The following is a 15,894-nucleotide window of genomic DNA, read 5'->3' on the forward strand; positions in this document are numbered from 1 at the left end:
GTAAACAGCGGCATTCGTTATTACCGATATATAGATAGATATATTCCCGGAAGGAACTTCTATGGTTTTTGGCCTTTTTATGAATACTCCCTTCATCTTCAAGTTAGTTCGATCGTGTGGATGTCGAAACAAGTGATGGTGAGAGATAAGTTTCGCCAAACATTATGAGGATTCAACTTAAACAGCCATGACCGCTTTTGGTTGTCGAATATCTTACATAATATATTATTGTCACTGAATTCCAATCATATCATAGATACTAACTCGATCCATAGTATTTTTTCTGATCTCAGAGAACTCACACAAAGAGGTAATGAAAACGTAGTTGGAGTTACTCCCCTATGCTAAACCCTACCTCGCCCATCGTATAACCTGTCTCTTTCAAGAAATGCCGGCCAAGAAATACATTCAATGTCTCTTTAAAAAACACTATGCATTGAAAACTTTTGAGAAATTCTAGTGCGTTCTCCCCAGTCGACACAAAATGGTGGGCCCGATCTTGTCGGGAAATGAGCAAGGATTCTTGTTTCATGGATGGCGTCAGGACATAAGTTCGCACTAACCAAATAAATTTGTCTCTGCACGCTGAATTTTGATACTCCCACTGGGAAGACGCTGGAAAAAAAATTAGATGGACAATGATAAAAGCTGCGACTTGCAGAGCAAATGGGGTAAAAATCGTTATAAACTTCTCAATTTTGGTAGCCCACACATTCAATATGGTATAGGTATTGTGTTTTCTGGGGGTTTCTGTGGCGTTATTAAAAAAGTCGAACGATCTAATAAGCTGCTGATGAAGCTCACTATTATAACATTTGATCGGACAATTCATTCGATCATCGCGTCCCACAGACAGGTCGATCCCATCCCTTCTGGTATCTGTTTGACACAATGATCCTTATTGTGCCTGCTGATGACTATATGAACCTTTTAATTGTCAACAAAGGATTTACTGAATGGTTGTCGCATCTTCCATCACTTTTTGTAGTGGAAACATTGAAACGAATCTTCCATGGTTTACTGGTAAATTCACAAGAATAGGCACTCGGAACCAGGTATATTTCGAACACTGGTTCACTGAATTTTTCAATCGCGTTATTGAGGAAGGTAGAGTACCATCTGACTGTCCAGGAAGCACAATCGTTACAGTATGAAAAAGAAAAGCATACCAGCAGGATTTTCAAATTACCTACCGATTTAGTTGTTATTCCATACCAGAAGATTTTTGAACACATTGTTGACGCATTTGCTATACCTTGACACTCAGTCAAGCCGGTTTTGTCAATAATTGGGAAACTACTCACACACCACATATATACGTGAGAAGTATCGCGTCCCCTACATTGCGTGTGCAACACAATTTCATCTGATATGCATGGTGGCAACGCCTAGTGTCAAAGGAACTCGCGCGCTGACTTAAATTGCTCCACCGAAATCCAAACCCGCGGATATTCATTAAGAAAGCACCCTCTCGCTGTTCACCTCAGTTATTCTGGTGGACACGGTTATTATTCTGTTAAGGGGAAGTGACATCGCGTCCTTAAAGAACTATTGAGCCTCTTTTTCTGGTTGCGATGTATCTACTAACAATAGTGTCTCAAGCAGGCCAATAACCGTTACTAATTTTAGTATATTCCCTACTTCCAAACCTTTCTCTTGTGCATCTGATATTAAGGTTCTCCTAGTTACCCCGACCTTCTTTGCACAAGTGCCGAACACTGTCCCAAAATGTGCACAGAGGTTTGATTATACTCCGCGCAAAACCTGCAGGTAGCGTTCATAGATAACCCCAGCTTCCCAAGGTGATAGTTTAGTCAGTGACTAGCGAGAATTCCCGCTATGATTCGGTGGTTCTTCTTGGTGGTTCTTCTTGGGTTCACTGGTAAACCCGCTCAATATAATTCCCTTAGCTGTTCCTCTTCATTTTTTAATGTCATAGCCATAAACTCGTTTCCGATTCCACAGAAGCGTTCTGGCTCATGTATAGGCGTCCCCGTTTCCTTCTTGGCTAGTTCGCCAACTGCCTCATTGCGTTCCAACCCAACATTGCCTAGATCCCAGAGTATCCAGACCTTATTAAATGAGCCAAGCGTATTTAGTCCCTCAAGGCATTCCCATACCAGTTTAGAGTTCACCTAGTTGGACCTAAGTGCCTTGATTGCCACTTGGCTGTCGGTCAGAATAGCAATGTTCTGTCCCCTGTAGTTCCTTTGCAAATTAAAGGAGGCACATTTTTCTATGGCGTATATTTCCGCCTGGAATATGCTAGTGTGCTTAACCATTGGCTCCAAGTCATTTTCCTTAGCCCAAAGACCCCGGCATTTGCTCCATCTGCTGTGAGGAATCCAGTGTGCTAAATAATCAGCTGCTGATTTAAGCCGTGTGTCACAGCTACTGTTACTCCAATATGTTATCCCTTGGTATCAATAATCGGGGTACCGCTTAGAAAGAATATCAATCTCCCGACCACCCTGAAGATTGCCCGTTCGGATGAAGAGGAGACCCGCCATCGATGATAAGATTATTTTCAGCATTGAAGTCGATGGAAGACGGAAAAGACAACAACGACTAAATACGGTGGTTAATGCAATCGATCGAGACTGCACGGGACAAAGGCGCATCTGTAATATCCGTTTCACTTGACTGCCACTAAGGCTCATTGGCACAGACCACCTTGTCGCAAATAAAATTTCGTTAATTCGTTATCCCCTGCTTCTCGTAACTCCTGTTGTTTACATGAAAGGGACCTTACAAATTAAACTGAGTTTAGAGATGCCAAGGAATTTAAGAGCGCCCAGGTGTTTATTTCCTTCATTAAGGTATTTTTTTGTGAAAGTAAACTTGGTGGTTTGCAATTTGTTGCCTCACTTTTTTCATTCATTCGAGCCTGGAAAGTTTTTAAGTTAACCCCCGGCTTCTACTATACTAGTGAGTGACTTTTAGTCTCCAAAACCACTGCTTCTTTCTTCGCTTAACCTGCATGATTATCATTACGCTAGTGACAATAAGTGACCTGTGCCACTTCTACTTGTGAATCTGCACATCAACGAGCGCCAGGTCTGGACGCCTATCCCTCGATTTTCATTAGTTATTGTATTAGACTGAAATATCCCGATGATTTGTCGCAGTCTTGAATTGATGATAGCTTGGATTTTTTAAGTAACAGTGGTGATCACCTTCCGTGTCCAACTCCCATATGATACCACAAAGACAACACTGGTCCTGAATTGCATGACCAAGCAAGTATCACTATAAAGGTATAACCTTGGCTGACTCCGCTTTGGGCTTTAAATTCCTTTAGAGATAATGATTTCGTGTTTCTCCGGAATGTCCTTCATACGTAGAGCACTCCAGATACATTCCAGGCTTTCGCTGTTGAAAATCCATAAAGAGCAGGTGAAATGGAAGTCTACCCTCCGCAATGGTACTAGGGGTGTTGATGTGTTCAGTGTAGAAGGATATAGGGTAGAAACCAGCTTGATCTCTGTTGATCTAGCTTTCGAGATCTTCCTTGATACGGTATTATTTTAGTTACTGTCTTTCTTCAACTATTGCACTCAGGATGAGTTTCCCAGTCGCCCGCCTTTGCCGCTCTTTGGCAAAGGTCTCGAACGAGTAGAACTAGTAGGTCTGCATAAACTGGAGGAGCATTAATGAATTAAGCTCTGTGGGAAGATCGTCAAAACCATCGGCTTTACTCCATGTAAATGCATTTATGGGACTAACTTCTAAACTACCTAACGACTAAATAACTTCTCTCCTATTTGGAGGAGCACTCCCTATTCGCATATTACGGTGATTAACTATTTCATTCACAAAAGGTGAAACTTCTAGGATTGTGATTCGGTTGACAACCGTAGTTTTTTTCACCTCTTAAGCTACTCATCATCGTGAATGAGGAGTCGGTCACTAGCGTCACTCCCAGGACCATTGGAAGATATGCGAGCACATGTAAACTCTTTCGTGATGCGGTATGCTATCTATGCTAGGTTTTGCTTCCTTGGCCAGAGCATGCTGAACTTCTCGGAGTTTCGCATAATATTGGAGCTGGAGCGCATTATGTTCGCCTTCATTCGCGGCGATCAATAGAGTTCTTTTATCTCTTGCATTCATTAACCCGCTTCCATAACCCTGCAGTCAGCTCGATCTTGTCACGCCCATTCGGAATGTGGGAATGTGTAACGACTTGAGTAATGCTCGAGAAAATAACATTTTTAATGGCTGCCCAATGACCATCAATCTTTTCAGGTATATTATTGTTGCTGTCAAGCAACAGTTGGATCATATAGTTAATGCTTGACCTGGGGTTCGCAGCTCTCCAACCTTACGAGAAGCGCCAGACGGAACATGCGGGGGGTTGCAATCAATTCTTAGGTGGTGATTCCTTCCGAGGTCTATATCAGTACCTATCTTGTTAGGTACATCCAAGAGACAACTCATAGATTTACTGCTGACCTTAATGTGGTTTATCTAATTGTTGATATATTGGCTATCAGTCGAGACCCAACTGACTTTATGGCAAGCTATGTACTCGAACAATGTGCAACCAACGAGGCGGTAAAGTCGCAGAAATCTACAAAATCTTTCATCAATATCATTACGGTCGCCAAAACGATTCCTCTCCCCAACTGTATTCAGTTTTTAATAGGAACCTGACTTCTCTTGCATCAGATGTCTGGGTTGATACGTAACATTTTACTATTGAAATGCTGTTCATTCTTAACCAAAATCCTATCCTGTCGGAACTAAAATATAATAACAACTCTCGTTGCTGTAAGTATTGATCCAGTACTGGATTCGCACTTACTTACGCCAGGCTTCTGGACCACAATAGAGAGCAGTGCACTACAGAGCCCCACCGATTAACCTAACTTCACTTAAGTGTATATGTGTATATGTAGCCTGTAACACTGCAATGTGTATATGTAGCCTGTAACACTGCAACTCACTCAACTTGACGAAAGGGCAGCATTCAGGGGGCCTTCGGGGCCATTGTCGAGGAGTATACGCACATTACAGAAACCAACTCGTTTCTTTTTAGGACAGTCAAACGTAGTTACCGGTAGATCAGTGCTTATCCAAGACATGGATGGATTCCATACGAATGGAAAATTTGAAGTCTGCAGGTTACTTGCCCACAGATTTATATCCCTTTTGGGAGGGGTTTTAGGACAAGCACTTTGAGTGAAGTCGTAATTTTCACTTTACGGGAAAGTCACTATCTAAATACTGTTGGAGGTCTCACTTACTCTTCTCCCTTAGATATCTGAGCGTTAAACGACCCCTCAGACTTTAGTGACTCGTCGCTTCCCTGTGGAATAATAAATATAATTTTTCCTAGAAATACTGCCTTTTTCGACAATTCCGATAACCCCAATTGGACCTGAAGACTACATCTTCAGACTGAGGGCTTATTATTATGCGTTCCATGCTTAGTTTCACCACAAATTTAGGAGAATAGCTGGATTCACAATTCAAATGTTCGCCCTGTTACATAAACCACGTAGCTCGCTGATCGAAGTTGGGGCACATGTCTATCAAGTTTTAATGCACACCATAGCAGCTTTTTTCGCTACTTCCTTTAAGGGGTATTTTAGTCTATTAATTAGTCCAAGACTAGCTTCAGAGTATAATATCAATTCGAAAATATCCCAGTCATGAAAAAACACCATTTAAATGTTTATCTAATGTAGAAAAGTGAGTTAGAACTAATATCTTATGGGCAATGGATGGATTGGAGGTGGGATTGTTGAGAGGATTGGCCGTCAGCCTTTCAATATCGCTGCCCTGGCTTTGAATGCAATTTGTCATGGGTATCTGTGTTCATCTTGTGTTTGTATCGTCGCTACTATGAATTTATCACTTGCACGTTAAGTGTGAAGTCCAGTCCACTAAGGAGTGAACAGGAAGCGCTAATGGATGGATTACATGATCAAATTTTGTCAATAATAGTCTTTCCTTATCCGTGATGGGCTTTCTTTTTACCATGTCCTTCGGTATCCGCCAGGAAAAGTCTCTGTTTTTTACATTTAGGACATCTCTGAACCAATCGACCGAAAGAGGTCAAAGATGAGAGAACTGACCTAGATCGTGCCCCGAAAACAAAAAAAGGAAAAAAATAAAATGATGAATTTCCCTCCTCCCGTGCGAGATCGAGCCTTTCTTGTTGTGTTATTACAAACTTCACGTCGCCGTCGGTTTAGATGCAGCAAGTATGAGACTTGTGAAGTTGATACATGACACGTGAAGGATTGAGGTGCTAAGAAGGACCTGCATGTAATTGCAGGCCGACAGAACACTTTAGTTGTCCTGAAGTCCCACGAGGTCTGAACGGGCAGCCTTCTCTCATTTTTATGTATTTTGGGTAGTTTTTGGTATATTTGCAACTGTTAAGCTACCGAGATTGAAATTGCTGGAATTTTTCGAAGACGTTTAAATTTACGCACTTTGATATCGATTTTAGACTCCAGAAAATAATTTAAAAACTTAAAAAATAGAATTTAAATAAACGGGAATCTATGCATATCTATGTAGTCGAAAATATGTTTTTCTTATAAAATATGTTTGCAATTTTAGTTTGTTTAAACGCATAAATTATTTGGTGTATGTAAATTCTTCCAAAAGTACTCTTAAATAAAATTTTCTTGCTGCAAATTATCACGCCATAGACGTAAAGTAATGGAATTACATACAAGTTGAAAACTTAAAAGGAAGTTGGTGGTCGGAAATTTAATAACTTAGTGAACATACCTAAACATTCCTAACTGTAACCGACTGGTGCAACGTTTCTCACCTCACACAATTTCTCTCGTTTAGCTTCAGCCTTTCGTCAAGAGAAAGCGGCTCCGGTAATTTCAAAAGGAAATGTGAAAATTGCTCAGACTTTTTGCTTCTGCTTTTTCCCAGCAAACAAACTTTCCTCATTTTCACTAAGTATCTGTTTGACGGTCATACTACACACGCTTCTATGTACATATATACCCTTAACGCCATCAAGGACCTCAGCAACATTGTGTGTGACGACGATGTTGAAATCTAATCTTCGCATCCACTTGACGATAACAGCAAGAGTAGAGAATATTTATAGTGGGACAATGAAAGTTGCGTTCCTGCGAAACAAAACTGTGCAAAAGGATATTGGATACAAACAACGACTTTTCGAGCAATAGTCGGGCGAAGGCAGTCGGATTAAGTGGAGACGTAGAAGGAACAAGAGCTGCCTGGTTAGTTTACAACACTTGACAGCATGAATGCGGCGCAAAGTGGTGGCCACACCGGCTCGTCCGTGGGAAAGAAAGGATCTCAGTTGGAGGTAAGGTAGATTTTGGAAAACAACCACTTGAGGAAGATGTTATTTGTCGGAATTTCCAAGAAATTCTGCACAGACAAAATAATTCTGTAATTTACTCGTGTTATTACATTTTCTATGGTTTCTTCAAGTTTTGGGAAAACTGCTTGGTTGATAAACGTTTCAGTGCAATTGATTTTTGGATTAAAAGCCATCTGGTAGTCGACATTCAAAGTACGTGTTTAAGCTGTACATTAATATAGAAACAGCATTGTTAAGTGGGGCAGAAATGAAGCTAAAACATAACAATAGTCCGGTCGGGCCCGAAATTTAAGCATGATCCATTTGATTGTACGCTCATCAATGATAAACTTCCAATCTGTTAGAATGCTCAAATTAAGCTACTCGTAAACTGTCCCACGTTTCATGCATATTTGCCAACAACTTCTATAATAGTATCACAGCGATAACAAGTTTATGACTTGCATACATGTGGCTAAATCTCCCATCCAGAATGCCGCTATCCTAAAGGGATAACAGCAATGGTGGAACACTTGGAGTTTCAAACAATAAAGTGGCCACCGCCAAAATGTTTTTATCGTTGACGACTATCTTTTTAAACACAACAATAAAATACAATAGCATGAACCTTTTTCAGATAATTTGGTATCTAGGGATTTCGGCCAAAGGTCGTTTCTTCTATATCTGGTTTTCTATCTTTTTGTAGATTGAACTTTTTCGAAGGTTCCGAATTTATTATCTAATTAGAGAAAGTTTAATTTACTTTTTGTGAAATTAATGAATTTAAAAGAAAAAGTTCGTAAATACAACAAAACTTTGGTCCTTATTTTTCCATACTCAACGATCTCTTTGAAGTTTGCTACTGTTTTTCTTTGGCCCTAGAGAAGTTATCAAAAATAAATGCAAAAATAATACGGAGTACGTGGGGAACGGCCGGGATATAACTCCACTGGAGCAAACTATGAAAAATGTAGATATGAGTTTTGCCTCCATAACCCTGGGAAGAAGATTTGCGTTAGTTTTTACGATTCAAACTAATGACGATAGGATTGGAAGAATCCTTAACTAGGAATCAAAGTGAAATTCATTACGTGCCTCAGACCTAAAATAACATATTCTTCTAAAGCTGCTGAAGGTTGAGTAACGAACAATAGCAAAGAACATGTTTCATTGTTTCTTCTCTATTTAGTTCTTACAGTTACTGTTAGCTATAGGTCTCATCTTGTAGGCACGAGTATCATCTACATAGTAGCCTTATGTTGGTACTTTTACGCTAGACATCTCAGCTTTATAGTTCTCGACTGTATTGGCTTTTGCTAGTGTATAATATATCCGCTAACTTCGTTAGACCACTACTGACTGACTAGTTTCTTAATTACTTGTATTGACGCAAAAACTTTGTCGTCTCTTCACTTGCAATTTTGTCATACAAATCTTAAAGTTCAACTCTATTGCAAGCGCATTCGGATTTATCGATAAAGGTATAATTTAATCACACCTGCTGGCTCTGTACTTAAGTCTTCGCATCAAGCAGTATCGCTTAGTTATTGTTTCTAAAGTTTGGTAGAACCTAAGGCAGCTTCTTCCACATTCTACCATAAATGCTGCTCTTAAAGGCTTTCCAGGTTAGATCATCCTGGCTCATGCGATTAGGTGATCCGTCCACTGCAACTTATTGAGCCGAATTTTATCCACAATCAGAATTTCGACGTTATAAAGGTTTCCGAATCGTCCTTCCTCATGCTGAGGATCAAAAATTCAACAGAGGATTTTTCTCTCGAATGCGCAAAGATTTCGCAATTCATTTTGGTAAGAACCCAAATGTCCGAGAAATGCATAAGCACTGGTAAACTGTTTATCATGTGCACTAAGAAATTTGACACTATGCTGACATATTTTGAGCAGAACAGATTTTATAAGCTGAAAAAAGCTCTGTTGGCTGCCAACAGGCCTGTGGCACTTTTGTCGTCATAGCTGTTAGTGCTGTTTGATGTTGTTTCGTTTTGTGGTGCTGACGTTGTCATCATGTAATTCATCAAGCTCTCCCTAATGTACAGGCCCAAATCTCTCGCCAATCGCTGCCTGCTCGATCTGGGTAAAGCCAGTTTCTACATCTCGAATTGTTCTTCACATGATATTGATATCGTCAAATAGATATATATAGGGAAGCAATTGAATGGACTTAAATAGAATGGTACCTCTCTCATTTACATCAACATCATTACTTTTTCCGGGGCTAGCTAAAAAGGATGCATAATGAGCATCTTGCCTTAGGCCATTGTTGATGGTGAAAGTGGTCTGGATCTGCTTTTTTCTGGCCTGATCCTTAAGCCGATGAATTACACAGATCGTTTCTTCCATGCTTGGTGATGGCAGCATTTGCCGATTGTCGTTAGTAGTCGTTAGTTTATCCTTTTTCCTTGTCAGGTGCGTGGTTGTAAGATCACTCTAGTCCAAGACTCTTTCTGTGACTCTGTAGCTGTAGTTTCGCGGTTAAGGCTATCAGTAGTGTTGAAGTTTTAGTACCAGTGGTACTAATTAGCACCTTTTCATCATCAGTACCTCAGTAAATAGATTAAATAGGTACTTTTCAACCGAAACAGAAATATAGTTAATATTTGGCCATATCACGTTTTGCGGAATGAAAAAGGACCGCAAATTTGAACGGGCAACCTTTCGCTGCCTGCCATCACTTGTTGAAATAGGCCAAAATTTCCGTAAAATTGCAAAAACAAAATAACGATTTCGGTGAGTGCAGTCCATCATAGCTAGCAGTTCAAAAACAACGCAACGTCATTCCCGATTCACATAAAACTCAGTTGAAGAGAGCCATAACATTGGAATATGTCGGAACAAGTACGAACCGAGTTGTTCGTTTCTAGAGCATGACCGGAGTATTGTGAGTAGCGAAGTCTCATAGTCGCCGGCCAGAAGAAAACCGTTCATCTTCTAAAATAGCCTGCCTCTGTGAAAAGGGATGTTATCAAAATCTTTGAGTAGTAGGTATTCAGTTCCGTGATTCGGCAAAAGAGAAATTAGGAATCTGTAGGTAAGCCAATGCGGAGTTTAAAACTTACGATATAAATGCAAGCTTCAAACATGATGACGGGAATCAGTTGGGGCTCAAACGCGGCAAGAGTGAATAAATTGCTATTTATTGACTAGAACATGAAGCAGAAGTATACTCTAATGTACCCTGTTTTAATTAATTACAAAACGCCACTTTAGGCATAAAACAACCGTTTGTCTTTCGGTAGGACCAGAACCGCACTTCCTTCTCAACACGAGAGTGTTATTTGCTCCAATTCCATATTTAGATTCGCGTTCTTTAACCTCCTCTCTCCTAAAAAAAATGTAAAAACAATGTTGGCAGCCACAATATATGGTACATAATACAACTGATTATCTCATTAAAGTCAGCGCCTTCCTGAATTCCAGGCATTTAGTACTTCCGGAAATATGCCGGTTATCCGGTCTATCCTTGCCTTCGCAGAATAAGCATTTGGGACCTTTGCTCTCTTTGCCAATATGGCCTTTCTCCTCACCTTTCCTGCTTCGAACAGACTGATCAATGCTGCTGGTTCATGCTTTCGCGAAATTACCAAACGTGATCCACTTGAAGCACCTCTTTAAAAAAATTTGCTCTCTCAGCCGCCAGACAATCCATCCGATTCAAACTTTTCTGGAAGTCAGTAACTTCTACGCTGCGTCCTGTGGCGATCGCAGTGTGGCCGTTTCAGTATTGCTATTGGTTTTTCGCAAGCTCACCATGGAGTTCTCGGCAAGTTCCTCCAACTTGAACTGTTCCTTCATGACAGTGCACATTTCTCCTTTGTATGTCACTTGATCGGCATCCATCTCATGTAGACTTCAGGCTCGTACTGTGACACTCACCCCAAGTGAGTTCTTACCTTGGGTTCGAAAGCCATCCGTTTTCCCTTGCTGAATTTTTTTTTCAGTTCAAACATGAGGTCACCCTTCTCCGTCCCTTAACTCTTGGTGACATTGTCGCCTAGCTCTTTTAGGTAGGGGTCAGATTTCCACGTACGTCCCTGTAGGGAAATTCGCACTTTTGCTTTCTTCTTCGCCTTTTTATTAATTATATTGGCTCATACATCGTTCCATTCCGGTTGAATTTTGAATTGATTGCAGGAGCTTGCATTTGGGAGACCTGCTTTCTCTTTTCGGTGCTTTTAGTTTCGGTTTTCGAAACTATTAGTATGCTTTTTTACCTTTAGGCACCTGTTGATTTTCTAGAGGATTCACATCTTTTTCCCGCACTCTCTTCTTTGCTAGCTGGGTTGCCTGTGGCACCATTGGGGTAGCAGGTTGCGGCTTGTCCTTGGGATTTCATTCTTCTTGTTGCCATTTGTTTTAGAGCACTCTAATAGCTCTCACCATATTATTTATGGTTTGGTGCATGTTGTGTTTGTCCTTGACGAACTCGGGCGGCTCAATAATTTTTTCACCAAGCTGTGTGAAAAATAATTTCTCCGGGTCAATGTTGTGATCTCCATAAGCCCCAGTGGGATTACATTTTTTAAATAGTCCTTCACCTTTGGAATTCATTGACCTTCCCTCCGCACCACCTTTTATGATCTTTGGGATTAGCAGAACTGTCAGAGCTGACGAACTCCCCTCAAATAGGTCCTTTTCTTGGTGGTGAAGTACTTTCTGCTGTCGCTTCTCCTCAACAGATGCGGTTAGTGTTGCTCTTGGTTTTGTCGTCCAGCGATCATCTTTCTCCGATTTCGTTGCTGGTGTTGTAGGTAGAATGATAGTTCGCTTGAACACCTTCTTTTCTAAATCTAAAATTCTTGTGGTATTAAATGCCACTGCGGCCAAGTTGCCCACTGCGGAGGCGCGGTTTTACGTTCTGGGTATCCTTCCCATAGCCACGTACCAGAGATGAGCAAATACTAATCAATGCACAGCCAGAAAAATGTACAGTTAAGTCCTCGGTGTTTTACGTAGGTACCTGTCGTGGAGACTTAATCCTACGGTCCTCTTCAGATACGGATTGATTTTGTGACCATAATCCGAGCCCCGCTGAGACAAGCGCAAGGGTACCAGTCTATACCAAGTGCATGGCTTAGCATTCATACTGGTGGATGCAAGAATTACCTAAATCTCTACCGAACTATGAAGTACGGTACCCGTGTTGACACGCAACACCACGTCGAGGCCCGAAGGTCTCTTCTCGCTTGAGCACAACGACAGCCCCATGAAACTCCCACTAGGGAGCCAACCGCAACCAACCGAGCTGTACTCAGATACGACAGGAATTCTCAGGAAGTATAAGAGTCCAGGGGCTACCTTGGTTCCCATGGTACCAGTATACCCCTGGTAAGGTTTCGTGACCGAAGCCACTTTAGATGAGTCCCCGTGCAGACTCGGGTCTGATTGCCCTAGCTAGGCCTACTGCATCACGGCCGGCAAGCCAATGCGATACAGCGTTTCCTAAATAATCTCGTTCAAATTTTTGGACACCGTAAAAGTGTTGGGCATTAGTGCAGGAAGAATCTTGTTATTACCAGGCCGATAAACCTTTCCATAATAATAATCGTTGGCGGGAAAGTCCAATTGAATTTGGACCTTGAAGCATATTAGAGCACAGCTGAGTCGATTGGTATCCGACATCCAAAATCAAATCGCTCCCAGTGAGATTTAAACCGCCACCTTCTGCTGCGACCGTCTAGCGCTCTAACCACTAAACTATCCGGACATGGAAACTGTTGTTCAAAAGTTTCTGTGCATTTCCCGAGTATTTTCTGGATTCAAAAGTTCAGTCCAAATACAAGAATATCCCCAAGTTATAATATAAGAAGAAACCGAACTGCGCTTCCGTGATTCCAGCTACGAGCTCAGGTTCAGCAACACCAGGAACCAGGCGCTGTGCTAATTTCGGGGACGTGACCGCCCCGTAATTGAGTTTTACCGAGGACGTCCCATATCAACGCCGACTGGAAGTGCTGAAATCAGCCACCAAGAAGCGGAAGCTGACTTCGACGACGTCGCCACAGGGAGCCGGATTCGCCGTCAAGAATCAATCGCAAGTTACGACGGATTCAGTTGACAACAGCAACAACATCAACAATTCTCATCGGGGGCGTTGAACAATAATTATACAATTTATATTAATTATGAAATCCAATAAGTGTTAAAATTAATAATCACCATAAAACCGCCGCAAGGGACGGCGTTGATACTCTAGATTTCCGCTCTTTTGGCGAGTTCTTTATTTTGGTCTGCGCATCAAGCGTCCGCTTCGGGGTGCGTCGGTGGTGTCTCTTTTTCTGTCGAACGGGGCATTTGTGGGTGCGGTCTGCCGTAGTCAGATTCGGGCCTTTAAGAATTCGGTCTTCGACAAAACTCGGGTCATAAACTTAGCTGTTGTTATGTCGATGGAAGACAAAGACGCGGGAGGCCCATCGCTGTGCGCGTCCCTCCATTTTGGCGGCGGAATCCGAAGCTGTGGTTCATCCATCTGGAGGCGCAATTCCAGATGTCCGGAATAACGGCGGACGCGACAAAGTTTAATTATGCGATTATGGGCCTAGATGAGGAGTCCATCCTCCTGGGGGCAGACATAGTAAAATTGGCCTCCTACACGATATTGAAAACAGAGTTGATAAAGCGCCTGTCGGTAAGTGAGTCAGCTAAGGTGGATAACTTGCTGGCAGGTTTGACGTTGCGCGATCGAGTGAAATGAGGCAATTCGGTGGGAGCAAGATCGACGACGATCTGTTGAAGTCACTCTGGCTGCGACGACTTCCGGTGAGCCCCAGGCGGTCCTCGCGTGCGTCTCCGGTTCTTTGGCAGCTGCGGCCGATAAGGTGCACGAGGTGCACGCGCCTCCAACTATAGCGGCCGTTCAGCAGCCTTCCAACGAAGTTGGCGAGCTGAAGCGCGAGATGGCCACGTTGTGGCCAATATGGCTGACATGAGGGTGACGCTGGACGCTCAGCATTCGGGCTCGCTCGCGGTCTTCTGCTCGAAAAGGGCGGTCGGGTAGCAGGTCGTCAGGAAAACCTACGGACCGAAGCATTTGCTGGTACCATCGCAGATTCGGCGAAAAAGCCACCACCGTGTAAATTCGCACCCACCTCAAAAAACTAGGTTCGCGGGGGTCCTGGCGACGGCCACCCAAAACGCAGTGCCACGTCTCAGCAGGCGCAGGTATCTTGTAAATACTGGTGCGGAGGTTTCGGTTCTTCCCGTATCCCGGCATCATCGGCAATTTCCTCAACCTTTGAAACATGCGGCGGCATATTCCTCGCGTATTAACATCTACGGATACAGGCAAGTGGACGTGAGTCTTGACTTGCGTAGGACGTTCCTGTGGCGATTCATCTTGGCGGATATCAGCTTCCCCATTCTAGGCGCAGACTTCTTATATCACTATGGGTTGTTGGTGGACTTACAGAACAGATCCCTTATAGACTCCACAGCCAACCTTAATTCGTCAGGCAGAATCTCATCTCTTCCCGACAGCAATCTTTCGGTACTTTTGGAGAACATAACTTAATTCAACCAGATTACTACCGAATGTAGTCTCTCTAAACCAGTGAAACACAATCTGCAGCACCGCAATAACACTACTGGTTTCCTTATCTTCTACCACCCCAGAAGCTGGCTATTGCACGGAAAGAGTTCGAACAACTTATGCAACAGGGTATCTGCAGACCTTCGGACAGCTGTTGGTCTTCCCCACTCCATATGGACCCTAAGCCAAATGGCGCCCCCGTGGGGATTACAGAAGGCCTAACGCGCAGACTGCTCCAGACCGATATCCTATTCCACTCATCCACGACTTTGCGCATCATGTCGCAAACTGCCGCACCTTTTCGACCTTTGATTTAACCAAGGACTATCACAAAATCCCGGCAGCTCCAAAAGACATCCCAGAAACGGCAATATGCAGACCCTTTGGACTCTTCGAGTTCACACGGATGGTTTTCGGGTTGTCTAATGCACCGTAAACCTTTCAAAGGTTTATGCACTAGGTCTTGCGAAACCTCAACCTAGCACTTAGCCCAACTCGAGTGCATTTTTCAACATCTCCTTCAGGCCGGTTTAGTCCTAAACGTTGAGAAATTTAAGTTACTTCAGACACGGATGAGATTCCTCGGCCATTTCATTTCCCCTGAAGGAATACAGGCCGGCCCAGACAAGCTGCAAGCGATCTCAAGCTCTTCGCGTCCGAAAACCGTGAAGGATTTGAGGAAGTTCTTGGGCATGCTAAACTTCTATCGTTGTTTTCTGCCCAAGGCCACCCAACACCAGTCCGTTTTGAACGCGTACTTGTCTGGCCCCAAAACCAAAGACACACGAGAGATTGTATGGTCTGAAGAGGCTGTCCGCGCGTTTGATAAATCCCGCCAACAACTGGCTGATGCTACGCTCTTAGCATTTCCTCGAGAAGATGCTCCCCTAGCCGTTTTTGTTGATGCTTCTGATATCGCAGTAGGTGCTGCTCTTTACCAAAAGGTGAAGGTCTGGCAGCCGTTGAGCTTCGTCTCCAGACAGTTAAACCTCGCTCAACGGAACTACAGCACTTACGATCGGGAACTGCTCGCCGCGTA

At 42.8% G+C, this 15,894-nt stretch overlaps 1 protein-coding gene across 3 annotated transcripts in view; it reads left to right on the top strand.

Moving 5' to 3' along the window:
• LOC119649052 (inactive dipeptidyl peptidase 10) overlaps positions 1-15,894 on the top strand; it is a 589,248-nt gene that overhangs the window by 1,406 nt on the left and 571,948 nt on the right. For all 3 annotated transcript variants that reach the window (XM_038051060.1, XM_038051052.1, XM_038051043.1), the window contains exon 2: positions 6,817-7,312. In XM_038051060.1, coding sequence (XP_037906988.1) covers positions 7,247-7,312 — 66 coding nt within the window. In that variant the 5' untranslated portion in view covers positions 6,817-7,246. The remainder of the gene's footprint in view (positions 1-6,816; positions 7,313-15,894) is intronic.

This window comes from Hermetia illucens, chromosome 1 (genome assembly GCF_905115235.1).
Source record: "Hermetia illucens chromosome 1, iHerIll2.2.curated.20191125, whole genome shotgun sequence".
Taxonomy (NCBI): Eukaryota; Metazoa; Arthropoda; class Insecta; order Diptera; family Stratiomyidae; genus Hermetia; species Hermetia illucens.